The sequence below is a fragment of the Strix aluco genome, chromosome 13 (genome assembly GCF_031877795.1).
Source record: "Strix aluco isolate bStrAlu1 chromosome 13, bStrAlu1.hap1, whole genome shotgun sequence".
Lineage (NCBI taxonomy): Eukaryota > Metazoa > Chordata > Aves > Strigiformes > Strigidae > Strix > Strix aluco.
Window position 1 is genome coordinate 4,449,053 of NC_133943.1, and position 23,147 is coordinate 4,472,199.

The following is a 23,147-nucleotide window of genomic DNA, read 5'->3' on the forward strand; positions in this document are numbered from 1 at the left end:
GATGTTAGCCTGAAAATTTGGAACGCTCTTCAAGTCCCGTAGCAGGAGCCCAGTTTCCATCAATGCATATTGTAGGAGCAATTAATCGGGACCACCCAGGCCTAGGATTTGCCAGAATCAAATTTTCCATTCACACAACATACTTCCGTGAAGCTGAATGTTTGTTTAAAGTACTTCTAAAAGTCATTCAGTCTTCATGTTTTTCCCTAAAATATATATCTTCCCTCTGTTTTGTAGATTTGGGGAAATCTGAACTCTTAGAATACACATCTGGAGCTTTAGGAGAGTGGAAGCTGGGAATCTATCACTGTTTATCAATGTTTATCTTTCACATGCTTTTAAATAACCCCAATATTCCAAGTTAATCAGAACTTATTTTTTGAGGTTTTGACTTAATTCTGAATAAAAATTGCAAAACTTCTTTTTTAAAAATTTAAATTCCACTTTCCATCACACTGCAGTCAAGGGTCTTGACTATGATAAAATTGTTACTTTTCGTATATGTTCTTACTGTGACATTACAGAAAAGGTAACATTTTTGATGGGTGCAAGTGGCTTTGGAGGCTAACTAACACGAGATGTGGATCAGAGCTAGGTGGTCAGGGAGCATTAGAGAGCAGACAGGTGAGACATGAAGCTTGGTCTGCTGACCTCAATTAGGCTGCAGCATCCAGCTGTTACCTCAGTCGAAGCAGAAGATCTAGTTTGAAGGAAAGACAGATGGTTTGGGAATGGGGAGGATATGGACTAAATTCTGTAATTTTATAATCTGTGGCCAAAGATGCCACAGCATCTGCTGGGTTCATCCCTCACCTTCATGTAAATCACAGTGAAGGAAGGAAGACCCTCAGTTTGGTATGGTAACAACTTTTGGTCCCTGCTGAAGTCTTCAGAGATTCATAGTCATGACCTGCCCAAGAAGCACTGTGCGCTATGATCAGGCCCTTGGGCAGTCTATACATCCATCTCTATCACTTTAAAATAAATGCCATAGCTGCTGTAATATGCCCTTTGCAAATAGCCTTCTCCATATTAAAGCATCTGAGAAAATGTAAATCAAACCATAAACCAATACATGTTTAGGGACAGTCATGGTCCTACTGAAATCTATCTTTCATTTATTATTTTTCAGGTGACATCAAGGAAGCATAATTTAGACATGAAGACACATTCACCAGGGACCCAAAGAAATAACTTACCTTTTTGACCTCGTATTTAATAGCAAGTTTAATCCTGCTCAGACTTGGCCGGTGGTGCTCAGGGCACAAATGTATGTTCACATCTCCATTCAGAATAGCCTCTACTTCTTCGGTGTCTCTGCACAGGTCCAGCACCCCCACAACAAAGTCCTTGCATTGCATAGATAGCTTCCTATAGTCGTTCTAAGGGGAAACAGGGAAAAACTAGTTATTTAATTGTGCATGCCTCAAATGAACAAAAGCAAGAGAGAGCAATTGTGAGCAAGGTTACTTCTGCAAAACTACTGGCTGGAATAGTAAGAAAGCACTCGATTTCACCCCAGATGTAGCGTCTCTAGCTTTTCACAAATATACATGAACTCCTCCAGACTTAATTTCTATCAGCAGCATAGTTTACATTACAATACAGCATGCTTTACAGAACAACAAGTAAATAATTTATAGGGAAATTTTGATTTTAAGCAATCGCCTTATCTCTCTTCTCTGTGTGGCATATCTTCTACGAATATGAAAAGACGGCCAAACAAAGGTCCTGCTAATGGGTTAGAATTTACAGCAAATTTTACAATTTAGATTATTTGCTAGTAATTCTTTCTTTAGTAACTTTCAAGGAGTCTCAGCCTGGTACAACAAGCTGGAGCATCATATACACATGTGTTCAAATAAATTAATATACTACTTTCAAATTTATTACCTAACAATTTAGTTAAACAGTCTCGAAAGATCATCTAGAGGATCATTTTTGTCGTAACACTTCTCCAGGAAATGGGACTTCAGAAACTCAACATGATTTCCTATGAAATAATTTCACCTTGCAAACCCAAATTACGCTTTCGGGACAAGAGATAGTATGTAGCTGACTTGATAGAGGGCTAGAAGAGCAATTTCAATGCCTTAAATTAAATTGTGATTGATTTTCACATGCTGACACTTAAAAGATGAAGAAAATGCCATCATCTGAGTAAACGCAGTAAATTAGAACACAATTAAGGCTATCATTAATATCCTAATAAAATGGTGATATTAAAGACTCAATGCAACAAATAGAAATAATAAGCATAAGACAAGTTCTTACTGACTTGAGAGATCTTTTCAAATTGGGTTTGATGAGTTAATTAAATTCAGCATCTTATCTAATTAAGCCAGCAGCTAAAAAAAGAACATAGTTAAACCTGTCTTTGATGAAATGATAAGAGTAACCTGGCTTTGTATTCCTATGTTTTCTAAATTATTAATTCTAACCATTACACATAGCACTATATTAGCCATCCTTCTTAGGCAAAAATCTCAAAGCACTATGCAAACATTCATTAATTAGATAGAACAGCACTGTCTAAAATATGATGCTAGGGATGGCTAAATTTCCTTGGACAATTTTTCCCCTTCAGAACTGAGATGCTCTTGATAATGAATATTTTTTTTAAAAGTTGGTTTAATGACTTTGTAATAGGTTTGAGGTTTCTTCTAATGTGTGTGTGTGTGTCCCAACTTTTCTTACTATCCTGTCCTGTATGCTGAAGGCTCTGAAGAGCTGTTTCACTCAGCACAGAAAAATTCAATAGTCTCAGGGAACCAGAAAGCCCTTCAGGGCTGGAATTAAAGCATTCTCACAGAAACGGGAAGATGCCATTTCTGATAGGTGTTTAGGAGAAGGGGCTGAGGAGGAGAGCTGGGGAATAGCCTGTATTTTAGTGGTGAGACCTTCTGCAAGGTGGAACTTGTATGTTTACATCCTCTTATCTATCAAAAAGGTTGAAATCTGGGCTTTCCTTTTCCTCCTTGAGTGCTGTAATCAGACCACATGTTCTAATTGGGGTGTTCATAAACGGAGATCAGCAAGAACTTCAAATCTTCATTAAAAGGAGACATAATATAACAACAAGCAGATGTTTATCTCTGGTAGGGCAGGTGCATGCCCCATTGCAGAAACTGGGGCATCAAGATGTCCATAAATGTGCTAATTTAGTGCATTAAGATTTAAGATGTCCTCAAGGTTCAGGCAGAAAATGATTGTACATTTGCATCTAAATCTAGTATCTCAGTATTTTGGGGAAACAGGGTTTGTAGAGTGAATGTTATCAAATATGGGGTGAAGTAAGGCCTGAAATGTAAATGAAAGACAGATTGTACTATATGGGTTCAAAGCACTTCTCTCTAATCAATTTTGTGCTTCTCTAATCAATTCTGTGCTTTAATCTTCACCATACAAAGATGAATTTCAATAAATAAAAAGCTTGTGCTTCTGTGTTCATCGAGAGAATAGATGCCCAAACAAAAACATCAGTCTGGAAGTAACTACAGGAATTGTGAAGGACAGCAAATATAGATAGATCTGAAAATAGATGTAGGCTGAGAATGAAATACCTAGCTCCCACAGGTAATGAAGACACATAATTAAAAAAAAAAAACCAACAAACAAGGGTAAGAACTCTGCTAAGCTTTAATACCATTCTCTACATACTGTTTGGAAAGTTCACAAGCTTGTCTCTTAGCCAGCACATTTTAGGTAATTCTCATCACCACTCCACATCATCTGAACAACTAGTCTGTATTAGCTCAGATTATTTTTCCTCTTCTGCTTTCTTTAAGGAAAGCAGTTCAGTTAGCAACTAGGAAAGTGCTTCTAAAGCAACTGTAAATGGATGGCTCCCAGCTGGCAAACTCCATCAAGACCCAACTTTGTTCACATCTCCAAGCCTTATGTTTTTACTGGTTCTGTACATTTGCAGAGATTATGAATGATTTTTCTGTTCAAAATTATTTACTCTAAATTTTAAGTAGACACAAACAGCAACAGAGTCTACCCAAGATACAGGCTATATAAAGAATAAAATAAATAAAATAAAATAAAACAAGTCCCTTTCAGCCAGGCGGAAGAGCAGTTTACTGCTCTCAGGAGACTTTGCTCAGGTGTTAAGACAAGCCTCAATGATCGCTGAACCTGCTGTGTCTTCTGATGATCCCTTTTACAAAAGCATTTGTCACCTTTGTTCTGGCTTCTTTAATGCTCAGTGTCAGCACAGAAGATCCTGTTCAGTCTGTCTGTGAGAACACAGCCACTCAGTGACTCTCCTCGTGTCAGTGCTTTTCCCTTTGCAAGCACAGGTTGTTGGCTGTATCTTTACTAGAAACTGAGATTAACTGGAGACTGACAGCCAAGCTTCTCCTGATCCTGGCTTGCATAGTGTAGCTTTGATGATGCAAGCAGAAATTACCTACCTACATATAAAATACTGAATTGCAAGTCATGACGCACGGTAAAAAAACTCAAGGAAGCCAAGAAGGTTTACAAGCTGCGTGCAAGCTATATTGGTGCATGTGCCAGTGCTGTATAAATTGCCTGTATTTCACCCATTTGGAAGCATCTGAGATCCTGCACCCCCTCCACAAAGGGGTGCTGTGACAGCGGTGGGGCTCGCTTTTGTGTAAGACAGAAGGCTGCAGCCCCAGGGCAAGGGTTAGTGAAGGGTGGAAGAGTCAGGAAGAAGAGGGGAAGATGGAACCAGGATGCATTTCTAGTTACTTTTTGTTGCACCAAGGTTTTTGAAGATTGGAGCCCTGAGGGCTCCCGGTGACTCTGCCAGGAGACAGAGTGACAGGCGGCCACTGTGTCTTGGGGTGCAAAGGGCCAGTCCCCATTTCACCGCTGCCTCTGCCAGCCAGGTTTGACCCCCAAACTTGGCACTTCACAGCCCTCCCAGTCTAAACACATTTCTGGGGGGAACCGTCGTGGTTGCAAGCCTGGCCAGGCAGTGGGCTGCAAGTGGGTGTCCTCCCTCCCACCGCAACAAGAAACTTACAGCTGGAGACACAAAATCCATCTCAGTCCTCTCGGCAGCATTGTGAAAACAGACATAGGCAAAGACAATAACCCAAACCTTCCTACTCCTATTAGCTACCACACTATAGAGGTCTGAGGATTATGAGTTTCATAAACCAGATGGATCTTTACAGTAATGAAAACTGCAAATAGTACATGAGGGAAGCTGGGGCCTCATCCTGACAAGATGAATGCTGTCAAGCTTCAGGGAGGAAGATGAAGGATACAACTAAGTACACAAGACAGCCAGTCTTCTTCAAATAACACATGGAACAGTATTTTATTTCCTATAGAGACAGCGAGAGCAGAGAAGGATCAGGATAATGCTTGAGAATGTTACAATATAATTTTTTAAAAACTAGAACATAATAAAAGGATTCCAAATTAGTCATTTCCTGCTTCTTCTAACACTGTTGTGCATGTGGAGTTAAAAATGTCTAATTTAGCTGTTTTGAAAAGGCTGATGGTACTTGTCATTCACTGCAATTTCTCTGAGTACCCTATTATTATCTGTTGATTATGTTCTAAATGAACTCTGTCATGTCTCCACATCTGTTCAAAACCACCCAGATTTCTTCAGAAAAGAGCTGTTTCAGGTCAGCGGGATGCAGTCTGAGTAAAAAGTTAAGTGAAATGAGAAAAAGTAAGACCAGCAACCTATCTTGGCTAGTTAATGAAAAAAATAAAGCTATTTGAAAAGCAATCACAGTCAAGGATTGAAAAGGAACCTCATCCCTTGGAGCCCACCTCTGAGATGCCAGCACTGCAGGTGCATCTTGGACAGCACATAGAGATGTCTGGCCTCGATGCTGCAACATATAGCGAGTGGGTCTGAGATTTGCTGAACCCCTCAGTGCAGATGAGCTTTCACCAGAAACTGGAGTGGGGCCGGTGGTTCAGAAACTCAGAGGATCCAACAGTTTTATATGCAATTACAAACTACCTTCCCAGTCCCAGATTCAGGAACACACTTGGGTTTATGTTTAAGTCCTGCTGATGCTGATGAAATCCTTGCAAGCATTGTTTCAGGGAAGCACTGAAGCAATCTTCTTTCAGGCTTCAGGAATTTTGAAGTGGGATGAGTTTGTCAGACAACCTGCAGGTTTTTTTGGTTGTAATCGTTGTAGGTTAGTCACTGCAGAGTTGTTACTGGAAATGGAGCCACAGAGCCACAGGGCAGCGCACGGCACGCAAATACAGAACAACCTGTACAATTGCACCATTCATGAAAACCACTCCATATGTCACCAGTTAGGAAATTTAATTAAATTCACTCTAATAATTGCTTCCAAATAACATCCATAAAGAGCAGGATGGGAACAACAACCCATCAATAGATATTCTAAGCGGACATAATTCCAAGTTGCACAGTCTTTACTGATATCCTGTATACAACTAATTGCTCTGTTAGCCTATACTAAAACTTCAGGTTGAGACTTCTGATCATAGATGACTTTCCCTTTGAATATGTAACCACATATCTGGCTCATAATGATTTAGTCTACACACCTTTTTCTAGAAAAAACTGCAACCTAATGCTTAAAAATACAGGGTTGGGTTTTTTTCCAAATAAAATGAGGAAAAGGGGAGCAGATGCAGGATGATGCCTATATATTAAAACCACCACTTCTCAAGGGATCTGTCCATTGTGTATTGTTTGTCTTATAAACCTGCTCCACTGGAATTTGAGGGTTTCCACACAAATCCAAGACTTCCAGATCTAATGGACATGAACGCCCACCACCTCTGACTGGGGTATCATAGCACCAGAAAGCTCCACGCACCCTCAGTGTGTTCACAGATTAACTGCAAGGCACATATCCACTGAATCCAACCCCCCGTCTGTGAGCAACGCAGGAGCTGTGTACTCGGCAGTAAAGCTGGCATTTCTGGGTAGCATTACATTTGCTGTGTAAATGAGAGCTGTAGGCACGTTGCACAGAGCCTCCTATGTTTCCTTGAAGCTCTTGGCTCTTTGTATTTAATACACATCATACATACATACACATATATCACAAAAAGAAATATTGCATTGCTTAGATTAACATTTTGAGAAGAAACATCAGAAAATAAAAGAATTCTGTAAACATGAATACAAAATTCCCTCAAATAAAAACACTTCTAGAAGGAAAACAAAGATGAGAGAAAGGAGGGGGAGAGAAGCCAGTAATATTACATGCTAGATTTGAAACAAAATTTTTAAATAAACCATCTTGTCAAATATTCAAAATGCTTATAAATATTTACCAATTAGATATCACATGAAATATGTACAAGCCAGTTTAGAAGCTGTTGGACAAATTTCCTTCTGGGTATTTACACTGTCTGTGACTGGCCATATGTTTAGGAATGAAGAAGGCCTGTGGGAGAGAAGGCGATGAGAGGAGATGCTAAGAAAGGGCCCTGCACTCATCCTGCTCATGTAACCACGTTATCTTCTGAAGTGCACTGAGCACCCCTTCCAAAGAGCCCTGTTGACTGTGCACATAACTGCTGACACAGCTGAGTGCATTTCTATTGTTTCCAGACTAAATGCCTACATGCACAGACTCTGCAAAGGCTGTACAGTTAATTTTCCAGAAAGTACAACATCAAGTATTTTTATGTTCTCGCTTCTTAAGTGGCAGCACATCACATCAATGATTTTTTGGAGCTTGGGGTGTACTGTGTCATATTCAGCGGGCATGTCTCTGAAAATAAAGACAAATGCTCATTTAAAAGATTTCAGTACTCAGGTGCACGTTGCTCAGTATGTCTGGAAGTAGCAACAGACGCCACTGGTTCATTTTTTCAATGATCCAGACCTTGACTTCTTCACCCCCAGTGAGCATAATATAATAAGCAATCTGTTCAAATACAAGAGTTTGACATTTCAAAAGTGTATCTCTGTTGCTTTCCAAGCAATTTGGACCTTTCTGAATGAAGCCAAGAGAAACACGGCAACTGTTTGCTCTCTGAGGAGTGCCAGGCTGCAGCATGGCGCAGCAGAGGGGCAGCACCGCCAGGCAAAGGGTGATTTTAAATCCCGTGAGGGAGCGTCAGGAGACACGAATAGACATGTCCAATAAAAGAGCCCAAGGACAAAACAGACAGTGCTGTCTGTGTTGGCATTATTTTTGGCCGAAGAAGCCCAGAAAACAACAGTACGCTTTGACTGAGGACAAAAAAATTGTGTGGCTTCCAATGAGCCATGAAAATAACATCCCTTGCATCATTACAAGGATTTAAATGGCAGTTGCAATGACTGATTTACCATAAGAAATTTGTTTTTGTGGCTCTTTTTTTCTCCTCAATAGGTTAGGCTTTCTAGCTGCAATTCATGTGTTCATATGCACTGCAGAAGCTGATCTCTGAGACAGCATATTCCTTCAACAAGGGGATAGGGCAGTAAGAAATCAATCAAACCACTGACTTCGGATTTCACCTTATACCTATTGACTGACAGATATATCAGATCCTTAAAGAAGCTAGCCAAAATGCTGTTAATGATTTCTGTGGTGGAGTTTAAAATTCCCTTAAAATTTGTTACTGTGCTTTTACAGCATCCTTCACAGGTTCAGGCATATGTGTAACCTTCAACAATAACCTTCCAAGAGCTTTAAAGTGGGAACTGGCAAAAGCAGCAGAAGGGATAAGTTTGCACCTCCCTGTTTTGTTTCTACTCTTGGGCTCTAGCTGTTATGTATCTACCAACTCTACTGATAATTGTTTCTGGGAATTTGTTTGGCTTTGTGATAAACAGAGCTTCTGCAGGACCAAAACCAATGAATAAATTTTGCAAGCACTTTCCGTCAATAAAAACATTGGAAAATGCAAAATACTTCACTTTGATATCCCCTTGAAACTATTCTTTAAAATGTATTTGTTTCTTTTTTAATCTAAAATTAATGGATGGATTATTTGGGGAATCCATTCACATAATCCTAGAAGAAAGCTAAGGACTGAGGTTGAACACAGTTCCTGACTCTTTAGCCAAAGTTTTAGATTCCTTAGCGTAAGAAATTTCAGGATCAGTCCACTCTCAACTTTCATTACTTATATTGAATTTTTTCTATTTGAAACTTAAAATAAGTTTCCTGTGCATGTGAACTCTCTCTACACTGAAATTAGTGGATCACTTGACTTATTTAAAGTTCTCACCCTGAATAGAGTACAGTCTTTTTTTTTAATACGTGTCTAAGAAGTTGCTGTAAGAACATCTCTATCTCCCACAATGTCACCTTCTTCCTGACAAGTACCATTACTGAGTATCTCCGTAGCACGCATGTGTGCAGAAACATCAGTGCTATTCAGTGGAGAACTAACACCCTATTCCAAGTCTCTGAAGATATTTAAATATACTTAGAACAGAAATTATGTCGGTTGACAATAATTTTTTAAAATTAGAGTATTTAAAATCTCAAGGTTAGCATAGCAGCTTTTCAGCATAAGATGGCATTTGATGTTTGATGTACTTCTCTTTCATATCATCTCAGCTGGTTTTCAAACCCATGTCACAAATAAGCCACATGCTTTTCATTCCTCAACTAATTAAAAGGTGGGGTTTTTTTACCTTCTTGCAGATTTTCCCAAGCTCATTTGAATTTTTATGCTGAAACACCTGTTTTGGGAAGATAAAATATCAAGTCCCTGGATGTCACATAAAGAGGACAGACTATACAGAGGTATTAACTAAATGCTTTGGCATGCAAAATGCACACTTTCAGTGAAGGAGAGGGTCTGTCTCCCTGTGTTCTGTCAACAGCTTCTCTTTTCTAAACACCAGCTACCCATTTCTAAAGAATACTCTGCTAGTTCTCTTGGTGAAGAAGAGTTTAGGATCTGCTAATGTCAGCAGTAAAATCAAGCTCAAGATGATGCAGTGCAAGACTGCAAATCCCTCTCCATTATTTTCAAATATTTGCTTGCTCCTTGTGTGGGAACAGAGCACTGACAAACAGCTTTTCTTATTTTCAAAAATGCAAATGCCCCTTGCATTAGAGGAACATTTATCTCAACCTTGCTTTTATTGTCATGCAGAAAAAAATTCCTCTTGTAGCCCCGGATGCATTTCACAAGGGCAAGAGTCCAACGCAGTGTTGGGGTTCACTTCTTCTTGCTACCTATTCTGTTTCCAACAGAGCACTTACACATGAGATGGTGGGCAGCAGATCTGCAGCTCTGATGTGATCGACGTATCAAAGCACAGAAGTTACCTCTGGGCCAAGCTCCTCATTTCACATGCCATCCATACTTTTTCTCTCTGGCATTTTCCCATGTTTATTACATTCCTGACCCATCTGTTACAAGCTCCTGGGGAAGAATCCACATCTCCTATACAATATGAGACTGAATAGATAGTTTCCTTGTGTTAAATGCATTAGCCACTCTCCTTCAATTCTGTGGCTCTTTTCAGCTCAGCTGCTTGAAACCCTTACATTTCCTGAAAACCAGATAGGAAAAACAGGGAGAAAATAATGGATTTAAATTTAAAGCAATTATTTGCTTAACACAGCTACGTTTATCCTCTAAGCTGAGCTAAATTTGGCACTTTGAGCTTGCTTAAGGAACACATTTATATGCTCAAAGGTGCTATGAGTCCCATCTCTCCTGGAAATTTTGGCTACAAACTACACCTGCATATCAGGAGAAAGACTCCTTCCAAATTCAGCCTGCAATTGAATGCTGGCTTAATTGAGAGCCATATGCAACTTATTATCGATAACTAAAATAATCATATGTCTTCCAGATCTCAAACAGCCAACTACCACAGTTCCCAATGTCCAGCAACAACAGCTCCTTGGAAAACTAGTCACAAGCATCAGAGTGGATGAAATTCTGGTCCCCACAGCACCTAAGCAGCAACCGAGCACTTCGTAAAAATATGATCCCAGCTGCAGAGTCCTGGCACAGAGCACTCTTGACCATATGGACATCGTCCTCTCTCTAAGAAGAGCAGACTTAGAAGTGATGTTGCAGCACTTTCTTAAGCAGAAATATGAATATAAGAAGTGTATAATTACATTTCTCTGTCCAAATCCTGGGGCTTGGATAGTGACAATGAAATAACACACTTGGCAATGAGCAGTTTCCACACTGCAGTGGTGTAAAGTTCCCTGCAACAGATTATATTCCATGAATTTGCCATTTTTGATCACGTAAATGCCAAAAAACCATAGACACTAAAGTACCTAGCACCATTTCGTGGCAATGTAACATTGTTTGTATACCATTCCTGTTTACCCACAATCCAGTGGATATTCTGCCTAGATGCAGTGAGGATGTGTTCATTATAATTATCTACAATAACAACAATTAACAACACAATGAGGGATAAAGTAAATCACTTTCATCTGCATCCTCTTTAATGTTGGACTTGAGATCCTCAGAATGTGTTACTTCATTTACACTCATTAATACGATATTAATTCCCTACAGTGCCTTGGATAAACGTACCTGACTCCATTCTCCCATCTGCTGATCTAGTATTATTATTCTATTCAGAGCAATAGTCTTAATTATGCTCATTTGTAGTTCCAGTAGATATCCTTGCCCAACATGAATAATGAGCAGCAGTCTTTGGAAACCAGTCATCTTGCTCATAATAAACTGCTCGGCTCCTAACTATTCCCTAAAACCCAATACTGGTATTAGCTGAATGCTTGGGCATTTGGTGTTACTAATTAAACACAAAGCTTACCAATATCGTGTTGGAGTGATATTGCAATAGGGATAGCATCACTTTCTGTCTGTTTTCCTCACCAATAATTTGATTTCATCTTTCTGAAAAAGGTTTTCATCTTTGGCGCCCTAGAGTATACCCTCTCTTGGCACCATTTATTGCCGAGGGGAAGAGGAAGGGTAATTTTATTACTCTGCAATTTTATATCAGTAAGTGCTCTGAAAAAACTCTCTAAGGTGCGTGGTGAGTGTGCTAGTAAGGGCAAGCTCAAAGTCACACAAGCTTCATACTCTCTACAGAGGATCCAGTGACTGGGATGGAAAGGGCCAACATGTCTTTCCTTTCAAACCATCTGGCTGCAGGTGGCAGGAGCCCTCTCTGCGCTACCATGGAGTAGGTGCACCAGTTCTGAATACCAGGATTCATTTTGTCTTGCACACTCAGCGGGTAAGAAAGGAAAACACTCTGTCACTGTTAACTAAACACAGGCAAGTGGCCAAATCATTCCCCCTATTTATCACAGTGCTACTAGCAGCTGGCACAAACCTGGCAGAGAAACACGAGCTGCTCCTCTCTGGAGCGGCAGCGAGGGCCGCGGCTGAGCACAGTCCCGGGCGGTTCAGCTCTGCCACTGCAGCCTCCATCTGCCTGCGCGGCCAGAAAGTCCCCTGGCACTTGGGCTGGGCAGCCAGCGGAGCAGCGGGAGGTGGCACGGAGGAGTTTGTCTCCCCTTTATTGCTTAGCAATGGAAGAAACAAAGGTAAATTTCTGTGGGATAGCGCAGGTCGCTGGGAAAGGTTGTGGTAGAGCATAAACCCTACCTACGATAGAGCTGCTGCTTGATGAGTTTGCTGTGATGGGTCTCTTAATCCAAGATGTGATCCGTTATTCCTCATTTGTATAAAGAGAGGAATCCATGAGCAGTGGTTCCCCTCGGATCAGACCCACCAGTTAGTCCACCAGCTTCACTGTACTTATTTCTTTCAAAGGGTGGGGATGAAACCATGGTTTCAACAAAACTGAAGATGATATGATGGTCAGATGAACCATGATTTTGCCAACTACTGGGACTTTTCTCCCATGTTACAGCTGTTATAAAATACAAAATCTGAAATTGATAACATTATAGCAAGCTGAATTTTTTATGTTTAATTAAATTTTGAAAGTATTTCAAAACTATTTGTTGCCTGTCTGCTGGGTTTGTGACAGTCATTATATCTGTTAGAGTCATCCTAAGCATCTGTTCTCAAAAAGCTGTTGAAGAGTAGTGCTTGCATACAAAAGACTCACACAATGCAGGCAAATCATCTTCATTCCTAAAATCAAAGTCATCTCTACAACCAAACAATTTTCTTAACTCCTTGTCTCTGAGAAGCAGAAACAGGGTGAGGAACAAGTATCACAGCATCACATGTGCTAAAAGAGCTCCCAAAAGCCAGTTAAATGCCATTTAAATCTTCACACCAGCTACCTACTGTCCTTTACTCAGCTATGTGAGGTGTACATGACTCCACAGCATGCATGGGCACTATATTAATTTAATTTAACCTTATTTCACTTGCTTTTATATCACAGTAACTTTAACTTAATATAACTCTGTATTTAACCTTGCCTTCATACAAATCCCCTCCACACACACCAAATTATCTCAAAATGTCAGTTGTTTATTCCTTTCTATTTAGTCAAAACACTTTACATTCCTGATTAACATGTTACAAGCTTTATTATGCTTCACCCTGACGACAAAATATTCACAGATTGACTATATCAAAGGAAAATCACTCTAACCTTGTATTCACTATCAAAAGTTCAGGTTCAAGAAGGATGAAAAGGAGATCTCTCAACTCTAAAACCATTTCTTCTGAATACATTCAATATGCTCCAAGTTACTCTATACAAGATGGCAAACACACAAATATATTTACTGAAAATCATGGCTCAGTAAAATTGGTTGCCACTAGGTCTTGGCAGTTCAGAATGATTTATAAAAGTCACCTTACATAACAAAAATTAATTTCTAAATTCCTCATCATACCCAGGGTTCAAGAACTACATGGAAAATCTGCACTCAATATAATCACTACAGCAGGAAGAAGAATAAAATTCACCAGCCATTTATGCAGAGAGAAAGAACACCGACAGCCCCGGTGCAACTCATTTACTGGCGGGTTGAAGCTTTGGATTCAGGAATTTAATGTCAGACATTTCTGGTAGGGGAGGAATAAACACATTAATATTGCTGGGTTTTCCCCTTTTTTGATCCAGATTCCTGCCAGGGTTATTTATGTGTAAGGGAGTTAACTCTGCTCACCACTCTTACCATCTCCTGCCCTTCAGGTCCCTTAAAAACATGGCCATTGATAGGGATTTTTCAACTTGACAGAAATGCACTCATGATGGAGGATGGACTGCTTGTTTGTAAGGGAACACTGAAATCCCAGAAGCAAAATAACCTTAAAGCAACTGAAATATGCTCAATTCCAACTGGTTCCAGATTTTGCACTTAATGCTCTACCTGGTAAAATGTCACACTGTTTGGCTTAAAACTTATCTACAAGAAAATGCTTCTGAAATGCTTGACAGTGGCGAGGCAGCTGCTGTGCTGCTTTGGTATGTGAACCGTTTCCATTTCTCTCCCCTTCCCACCCAGCCTGTGAATCCATCTGTTGTCTCCCATTAATGATTATAAGGGGATTCCATTTTATTTTATATTTTTTACGATCATGTTTGTTGCTCACCTAAACTGAAACCCTGCTCTAGTATTAGGGCTGTTATGTGCAGTCAAACTGGAAACAATAAGCTGTAAGTGCTGCAGTTGCAATGCCATTCATCCTTAACTGAGTAGGATTAGAAATTACTTCCCAAGGAGCTGTAAAGGGTAATAAACATTGCACTGATGGTGTGCAAATTGGCACTGCCAAAAGTCTCACTTGCAGTAGCATCACAGGAAACAAAAGTATCCCAGCTGTACTCTCTGGGAGATTCAAATATTTCCAGGGTTGCTTCTGTCTTGTCATCTCCAAATGCCAAAATTTTCCTCCAAACAACTTTTTTGGGGGACCAAAACTCTTGAGACATTAATTAAAATGTTAAATATCCTTACACTGACTCATTGTCTCTTACTTGATGTATTGAAAGGATCTTTTTTCCCCTCCACTCTTTGAAAACAGAGACGTGGTCTTGTTCCTCATGGAAAGTAAAGAGAACATTTCCCTGCAGAAAGTATTTTGTCAACTTTTAAATAGCTTTTCGTTTTCTTTTTTGACCAAAGTTACCTGGGAGATTTTAACAACAATGTCACTCAATCATCCATAAAGTAGGTTAAATGACCTTGTAGGCAGTGACCAGGATCCAATTTCATGTGACTGCTCAGTGGCTGGTACTGTCGCTAGAGTTACAACTTTCATGAATAATGGTCTTATTTTTTCTAGGTGCAGGTGTGGGTTGTAGATGGCTGAGTTATACCCTTCACTATGAATCATAACATCTACTACTCTGCTTTACTGTGAATAGACAGACAGATGCTAACATACCTTCACATTCGCAGATACAAATGTATTTTTTTTCAAGACCGCTCCAGGCATCACAGCTTTGGCATCAGTTCTAAACCACTCTGAAAAGCTTTGGAGATTTTCTTCTCATGCAACATTTTAAAACCATTTTGCTTGGGCAATGTGCCAGGCAGAAAATTATTTAATCACAGAACAGGCATAGAAAGAGCACTTACAATAACAGCTCTCAAAATATAGAGGATGTTTCTTAATTTATAAATATTTAAAGAGAACAATACAAGAGACACAAATTTGGTGGTTTTTTAAGGTCAGTAGGGTTTTCTACATTCATTTTCCAAGTCTCTGCTATTCATTCATGCAAAATATATCTGCAATTAATTAATTTGTCTCTCAGGACAAACTCAACCTAACATCTATTATTAGTGGATTTGTCTCTGAAAAAGAACAGCAGGGAGAATGGGTTCCTCATGTACAGAGCGAGCCCCACTCAGTGAGCCACAAATTTCACTACAAGGCCTAAATATATTCTCCTTCTCCCAGGCTGTTTCTGTGATCATTTTTAATTTTCTCTCTTATTTTAATACCTAATTTGTTCCAACAATAAGTTAAAATTTTAATAATAGGAAATTTGTTTTCCTACTTTACTGGGACTTGATTCTTTCCTGCATTATGAGTTGGGTAATTGCTTGTAACTGCTTATGCATTTGCTTTGCGCAAGTGAAAATTGAAAAAAAGAATCATAGCTTCTAAACACACAGGTTTGCAAGGCAGTAGAGAAAATTGGCTTTCAGGTGAGAGAGGAAAAGGAAGGACAAACAGTTCTTTTTGAAGGGTAAAAACCACCAAAGAAAAAATAATTTTCTCATTAAAGACTGACCTAGAAAAGTTCATAGCCAAAAAACTTGAAAAAAAGGTTATAAGTTACTGGCATATCTTGAGAAATCTCAGTTGTCATCATTTCTACAGAAGTGCACAACTCTTTTGACTGTGCACTAGCAGTGTAAGTGACGTTTAGCAATGTATACATTTTTGTTCTTTCTCAGGTATTATGTATATTCAGGTAAAAAAAAAAAAATCAGAAAGTGTCATCCTTTTGACTTTGAATATCAGGAGGGTTTCAAAGGCAGCAGGGATCTCCCTTAGAGAAGTTGAGGGTCGTGAAGTATCATAGAGCCACAAGGAGAAGCAGAGAACAAGCTGGTTTGCACATAAACTGCAACACAAAAATGATCTGAAAGGGATGTTCTGGCCCAGCCACAAAGTCCAGTGTCATCAGGTCTTAATGTGGGATAAAGCCAAATAACCCAGGGCCTGCTCTCTCTATTAGAAATTTAGCAGTGAGTCAGAAGAGGTAGCAGAGGAAAGGGGTGCAATGGGAAGAGGTGGTTTTCACTCCCAAGCAGCTGCTTTTTGAAGTGGTTGTCAGAAAACTCACAGGAGGAGAAATAGCCATTACTTCACAGCTGTGTACAGGACCTGGTGTGAGAGACAATCACTTGGGAATAGCAACCGTTCATGTGCTCAGAAGTGTTTATAATGGTGATGCTTACTTTTCAAAACAGGAACTAGATAAGATTGATGATACTTGTGCAAGAGAAAATAAAGCAGTAATAAAAGGGAGTGAATATATTCTGCCTACCAGGCCGGATTTCTTAAGTTCCCTTCTGTTTTCTCTTCCTAACACCCAGCAAAGTGAAACAGCACCAAAAAAAAAAGACATCTCTTTATAAAATGCAAGTCTTGCCTGGAAGAAAAAAAAAATAGAACAGAAACTCTGGAAAATTAAATGAAAACCTAAAGAAAGGCCAGATAAAACCACTAAAGCCTCAAAGAACATCTTGCTGAAATAATAAATATGAGTCACAAAAGGTCTTCCCAAACATATCAGAAGCAAGATGTCAGCTAGAGAGTACGTTGAGGCGAGAGATTATGAAGGGATAAAAGGATCACTCAAGGAAGAATGGGTCAGAGCAGAAAAATTAAGCGATTGATATACAAGAGTGTTCATGAGGAAAATTAGGAAGGCTCCCATGAAAATCTTTTTTTTTTTAATGGGAGAAGAGTTTCAGCAGCTATCTCCAATCAGTCAGTCCTGAGAGCAAACAAGTCCAAGAGTTTGTTCAGTTTGGGTAGGAAACAGAGATTCTAAGTGCTTACTGGTTTACAGCCTGATGGTTTTCAAGATTTTTTCCAAGTCTACTGCTATCCTCCATTCTCACAAAATATTTCCCCTTCCTGCTATTTTGCTTCCCAATGTTTTCTGCCCTTTCTTTTTAGTCACTCATCTCAAAAAGCAAGAGTCTGATAATGATTTTTTTAACTCCATGCAGCATGTATTTTTCATGCCAAAATGTTTCCCCATCAGGGCCACAGAGTTCAACTTTTGCAGTCAGCTCTTCTTTCCAAGTTTCTTTAGGCCTTCACATAATTTTTATATCTTATTTCTTTTTATATTTATTACCATCCGCTCTTATTCTCTTACAAATTTTAAAATAACACCCTCTATTTATTTTATATTTGAAGATTCTGACTTCTTCCATTAAGTCAAATTTCACTGAGTTGAGCAATCAATATGGGGAAAGGAAGCTGTTTACAATCTCTGATATATTTATCCTCAGCAATGCCATGATTTGCAGATCATGGCCTGAGAAATTAAGAGGTTAGGAGGTCCTCTTCAATGTGGCAGAGCCACAAACCCTAAAAAGCTGCAGCTACTGAGCAAGATATAACCAGGTATGTCAGTGCTTATTACTTCGCAACAGCAGTAGTGTCATCCTCAAAGTGCAGGATCTGGTCCCGATTTCTCATTTGTAGAGATAAAGCCAGAAACGCTGAGAAAAGTTACAAGGTCATTTCTCTTAAGAAGTTTAGGCCAAGCACATCCTGCGAAGTTAACAATTTCTATTTAGGCAGAAAAAAGGTGGGGTTGACTTACTGGAGCAAGAGCTGCGCTGCAGGAATGCCAGATCATCCTTAACAGAGACAAGTCACCGAGTCTCCATGGCTGTTTTGCCACTCTTTCAGCATCATGAGAATTTAGGAATTTGAGCCTCAGCTGTTTTACATTACTGCAGTCCCAATGAAACAACAAGCAGTTCCTAGCAGGCACATCTCTGTAGGCACCTACACACTTGACTTGCTGCCACACAAGCCCTCACAGCAGCCAGCTGCAGTCCATCAGCCAGCTGAGCATGGACGTGATGCTCACCTGCAGACAAGAGCAGGCTCACAGCTAGGGTCTGCTTCTGCATCCCAAGCTTTTTTAGAGAAATGGCAACAGTTAAAAGAAAAGTTACAGCAAGAGACATATAATTTAGAAACAAAACATGTTATGCTGTAGTAAATGAACGGACGATGTTGGTAAGATAGGTAATGAACTGATGGTGTTGGTAGGAGAAGTAAAAAAAGACCATATGTCTTCCAGATGGTAGCTTTGATCATACCTTCAGTAACATTTTTATCAACAGGAGCGGAGAAGTTATTTACCGCTTCTGGTTGGCGAGATCTTTTCATAACCTCCTTTGCGATTCTATAATTTAATTTGTCTGGATTGCAAAATGGAATGAATCGGTGGATTGTCTTCATCACAAGGACTTTTCCTGACATACACAAGCATGTAGTCTAACTTGAGAGCATGCAAGGCTGTAAAACAGACCTGGGTGTAGAGTTGGATCTCACCAGAAACAGGAGTGCACAGTCACAGCTTTTAAAAAAAGTAAACAGAGCTATTATTCTGTGTTTCACTCACTGTTTCCAGGATGTGGACAGTCATATTAAGCCTAATGCTGCTGTTAAGGACAGTTGTGAGGGCATTTCCTGCAGACTGTTTGCTAGAAATGTAATCTCCCAAGGGGTTCAATGGGCATATAAAAATTATTCTGTTGACTCTGCTTTTAATATTCCAGTCTAGAAATAAGTCACCCGGCTGTGGACAGTTGGTAACTGTGAAGATGTCTGCATGTGGCTTCACACCAAGGTGACACAGGGAAGATCGATTTCTCTGGACCAAAGAGGAGAGCAACTCTCGTCAGCCTGGCTCATGGGTGATGACTTGCTCACATGGACAAATCCTGGCTGTGCTATTCATACTGAAAGTGGCATCAAGCTTACTTACACGAGCAAAACAAACAGAATGCACTGATAGATGAGAGAAGGATTATTTGCTTTATGACTCAGGCCCAGGGTCTGCCAATTTTGAAATAAATGGGAGAGTACACAGGTTTTTTTTTTCAGTTTGAGTAAAAGAGAGGGAAAGAGAGGGGAACCTTCCTCCCTCTGTGAACTAGAACAGATCCAAAATGTTAAGCTGACATTATATACTTCCGCCCTCAAAACAGCTTCATATTTTAATCACTGGCCTAATGTCTGCTTTCCGCCCTTCATGGAAAACTACGAAGCACATTAACTTTGTCTTATATTTCTGTTTTAATTTTACTTTTGATTTTTAATTTAAATAAACCCCTCAGTTTCCCACCCAACTGTGCTTACAGTCTGCAGAAGCATGGTCACTAGGACCCCTCTAGTCCACACAGGGAGGAAGTCTCTCCTCTCTTTCCAAGGGCAATAAAAACCAAGGGCCTAATCCAGCAGACCAAATCAAGCCCCAGTCTGTATTGCCTTTGTTCCAGTGGATGTTGATTTTTTTTCTTTTTTAAACACAAAATGAAAACTGGAAAGAATGAGAAAGTCATGAACTGTTCTTCATTTTGAGCTCTCAAATGGGATATACAAAAATGGCAAAGCACGGAATCAAGGTTGTTTTTTCAACTTGGGCTGCCTCCCTGTGGAAGAGTATCATTGAATACACACCTGCAAACACACGCAGTGACTCTGACATTTACTTCTTTCTTTTCTGAAATTGCAAGAATCCACCTCTGAGGGGTTTCCTACCCACCCCATTTATAGGCTAATTGCCAGGACATTTAATGCGATCATATTGCTAGTATTTTCGGTAGAAACAAAGAATTCAATATTTTTCATCTTGTTTTGGGGAAGAGGAATTATTTATTTCTAGACTCCTGGACTACATCTTTCAAAGCAATTTGTTTTCTTCCATTAATAAGAAAACTTTTTGCAAGGTTTTGACATGAGAGAATTTAAGGGAAAAAACAAAATTACTTCTATGTGAATGTAATATTATTCCACTTTTTTTTTGACTGTTCTTCAATAAGCATTGCAAAACTGACATTTGTTTGAAATAATGGCATGGCAACATTGATCCAAACTGTACATTTGTTCTAAATACTGGGACAGATCCTCATGTTCTGTGGCCTCATCTAAGCTTCAGTGAAAAAGCACTGATTTACCCCAATAGAGTATCTGCTTCAGTAAAACCATCGTCATTGATTGCTCTGACAACTTCCCTCTTTCTTCCAGCTCCAAGTCTCCATGGTTATTATTCTTTTCAGCATGAGGGAAGCCACACAGTAGCTGACTGTCTTGACCTTGCTTTTGAGCCAAAACAAACACATCAAGAAAGGAGTTCAGTAGGGCAGTATATCCGGGCCAGACTGATAGCCAGAACATCTACTCTTGCTATTAAACACCTATTGATCGTCAACAGAAAGGCTGCTAAAGGCCAGCAGTGTGATCTAGCACATGTCCAGACTCCCATTTTCACCTTAATAACACTACCCTACTACTTTGTGATGTGCAATGGTTATGCAAAGACATTTCGTAAGAACTGCAGTGTATGACTGAATCTTAACACTTTAGGGTGAGAACAACCTATTCAGCTTCTGACACTGTGAAAAAGAAGGGATAAAATTATTTTCACCTAATAATCTTCACTGGAGTCTCTCTCAAACTGTAGCCAACCACAGCTAATGCAACTTTTGTCCTTTAAAGTGGTTCACGTGGCTGTTTTGTTTCACCTTTCATATCTGTACAAAGAGGCAATTCACCTAAAAAATTTAATGTTCTCTAAAAACATAGTGCATGTACTGGCTCCTCAGTCTGATGTGCTGACTGCTGCTATTGCATAAGAGATTCAGGGCAGCAAGCAGCAGGTGAGAAGCACTGCATTTATATTTTAATTAGCTTATGCCAGGAGTTTCTTCAGAGGTAACTTAATTACTATTTGTTCACTTACATTATTAAAACCTTACTCATGTCCTTCCATTTCAAGGACTTTTTGTACCTCCTGAAAACTGTATTGCTAAGATTGCATGTAACTAACTGTTCTGAAATAACCCCAAGTGATAATTTTATAAATCTGTTGAGCACCAATTGTAATTACAGAATTTTAGCAATAAAAATTAAAAATTCTAGGAAAGTATTATTTTAGGCACAAAAAAAAGTCCTCTGGATCTTGTCTGATTTCATAAATTTTCATCATTGGTGGGTTTCTTAAATACATTTTCAGCAATCACATTCTTGTCTAGAAATGAATTCTCAAAATATCATGTTCTGTGAAAAAAACCTACTGTTTTATTAATGCCCTATTCCACATCACACTGATTATGTTAATAAGAATAAATATTTTTGCATAAATACATACATCTGATTTTTTTCTCCAGTGAGAATACATTATAATCTTGAGAAGTTCCTTATTTCTAGAAACATTCATATACTAAAGGAATGTGACAACTCTGAAGTAAACTAGTGGTACGGGTACTTCTGAGGTACTTCACTAACTGACGTAGATGTGTGTTGCGCAGAACCTTCCAATAAGGCAGTGAAATTGGAAACCCTTTCTGGAAATATGGTAATTTGGCAAAGGGTTTCTAATGTTTTTTCCGATATTGATTTACTCACATCCATTTGCCAACACCGGGGAGATATAACCACCACAAGACTATTTAACGTTTGATTGCTTGTTTGCTCCTGGAGGATTCATGTACCTGCCAGTGCCAGTCTAGACCACGTTGGCAGCTCTATGAGCAAAAGGAGGGATTCTGGTAGAAATAGATTTAGTTTCCTGCAGCAAGACACTTATCAGAACTGACAAGCATGCAATACTGAGGCTGCTCATGCTCCACACAATATATATTTTTCTACTGAAAAGCGGCTAGAACATTAATGACATATTAATGTTGTTAACTGTGGGTGTGAGCCCACAGCACTTTCACACTGGAGTAACCCTCACTCAAACAGCCAGGTTCACTGAACCCTATGAGGTTGTTTCACTAGGACTGAATGCCATGGAGGTAAAAACTCCCTTTCAAATCATTGTGTCCTTGCAATTCTGATTCACATGGGTAAAAAGAGTTTGCAAGATTTTACCCTAATTTTATTGCCAAAAGAGCTCAGTGGTTTGGGTATTTTTTCCTGTTAGAGCCTTACTGCAGAGTTTCAAAGGCAGCAGCCTGAGAACGCGCTTTCTTCTCACTTTTAAATTGGAGAGCATATAGATACAAATCCTGAAATGGATGCTTTAACACTTGAATAGTTTTCCAAATTAAAAATAATGGATTCCTAGCAGGCATCCTACCCCAGTTTACTCACAACATAGATTTTATTACCCCAAGTGTTACTGATCGTGATTGTAGCTACACAATAGTCGTAAGTCAGAAAACAGTCTTATGTTGATGACTGAGCCACTGAAAATTAGTTTTTTCATGACTAATTTATTTTAGAAAGGGAGACAATGCTATTTATGTCATGTAAATGACTTAGAGAAATAATGCAAATGACATTGGACATTTACAAAACTCATTATGATAATGGAAATCTTGAATAACTTGTAAGAGAGTTCTGCAAGTTCCACTGTTATGTTTGGCATAATGATAAACTTCTTAACAATCTCTTGATCATTTCTCTCCTTCTTTTTCATGAAATTCATCACATACAGATGCAGTACCAAACCATTAAGACGCAATGCAATTTAAATTATTTTACAGAGAACCAGAATTGCTTAATTTATACCTTTTATCTTTGTAACAGAACTAGATGTACTGGATTCCTAAGCCATTAAACCAGCCTCTAGAGCTCTGCCTCTAAAATAGATTGTTCAG

The 23,147-nt window shown here is 39.2% G+C and overlaps 1 protein-coding gene across 1 annotated transcript in view; it reads right to left on the minus strand.

Moving 5' to 3' along the window:
* The window catches only part of TRPC7 (transient receptor potential cation channel subfamily C member 7), a 79,518-nt gene that overhangs the window by 47,607 nt on the left and 8,764 nt on the right, over nucleotides 1–23,147 (minus strand). The window contains exon 3 of the mRNA XM_074838271.1: nucleotides 1,200–1,382. Coding sequence (XP_074694372.1) covers nucleotides 1,200–1,382 — 183 coding nt within the window. The remainder of the gene's footprint in view (nucleotides 1–1,199; nucleotides 1,383–23,147) is intronic.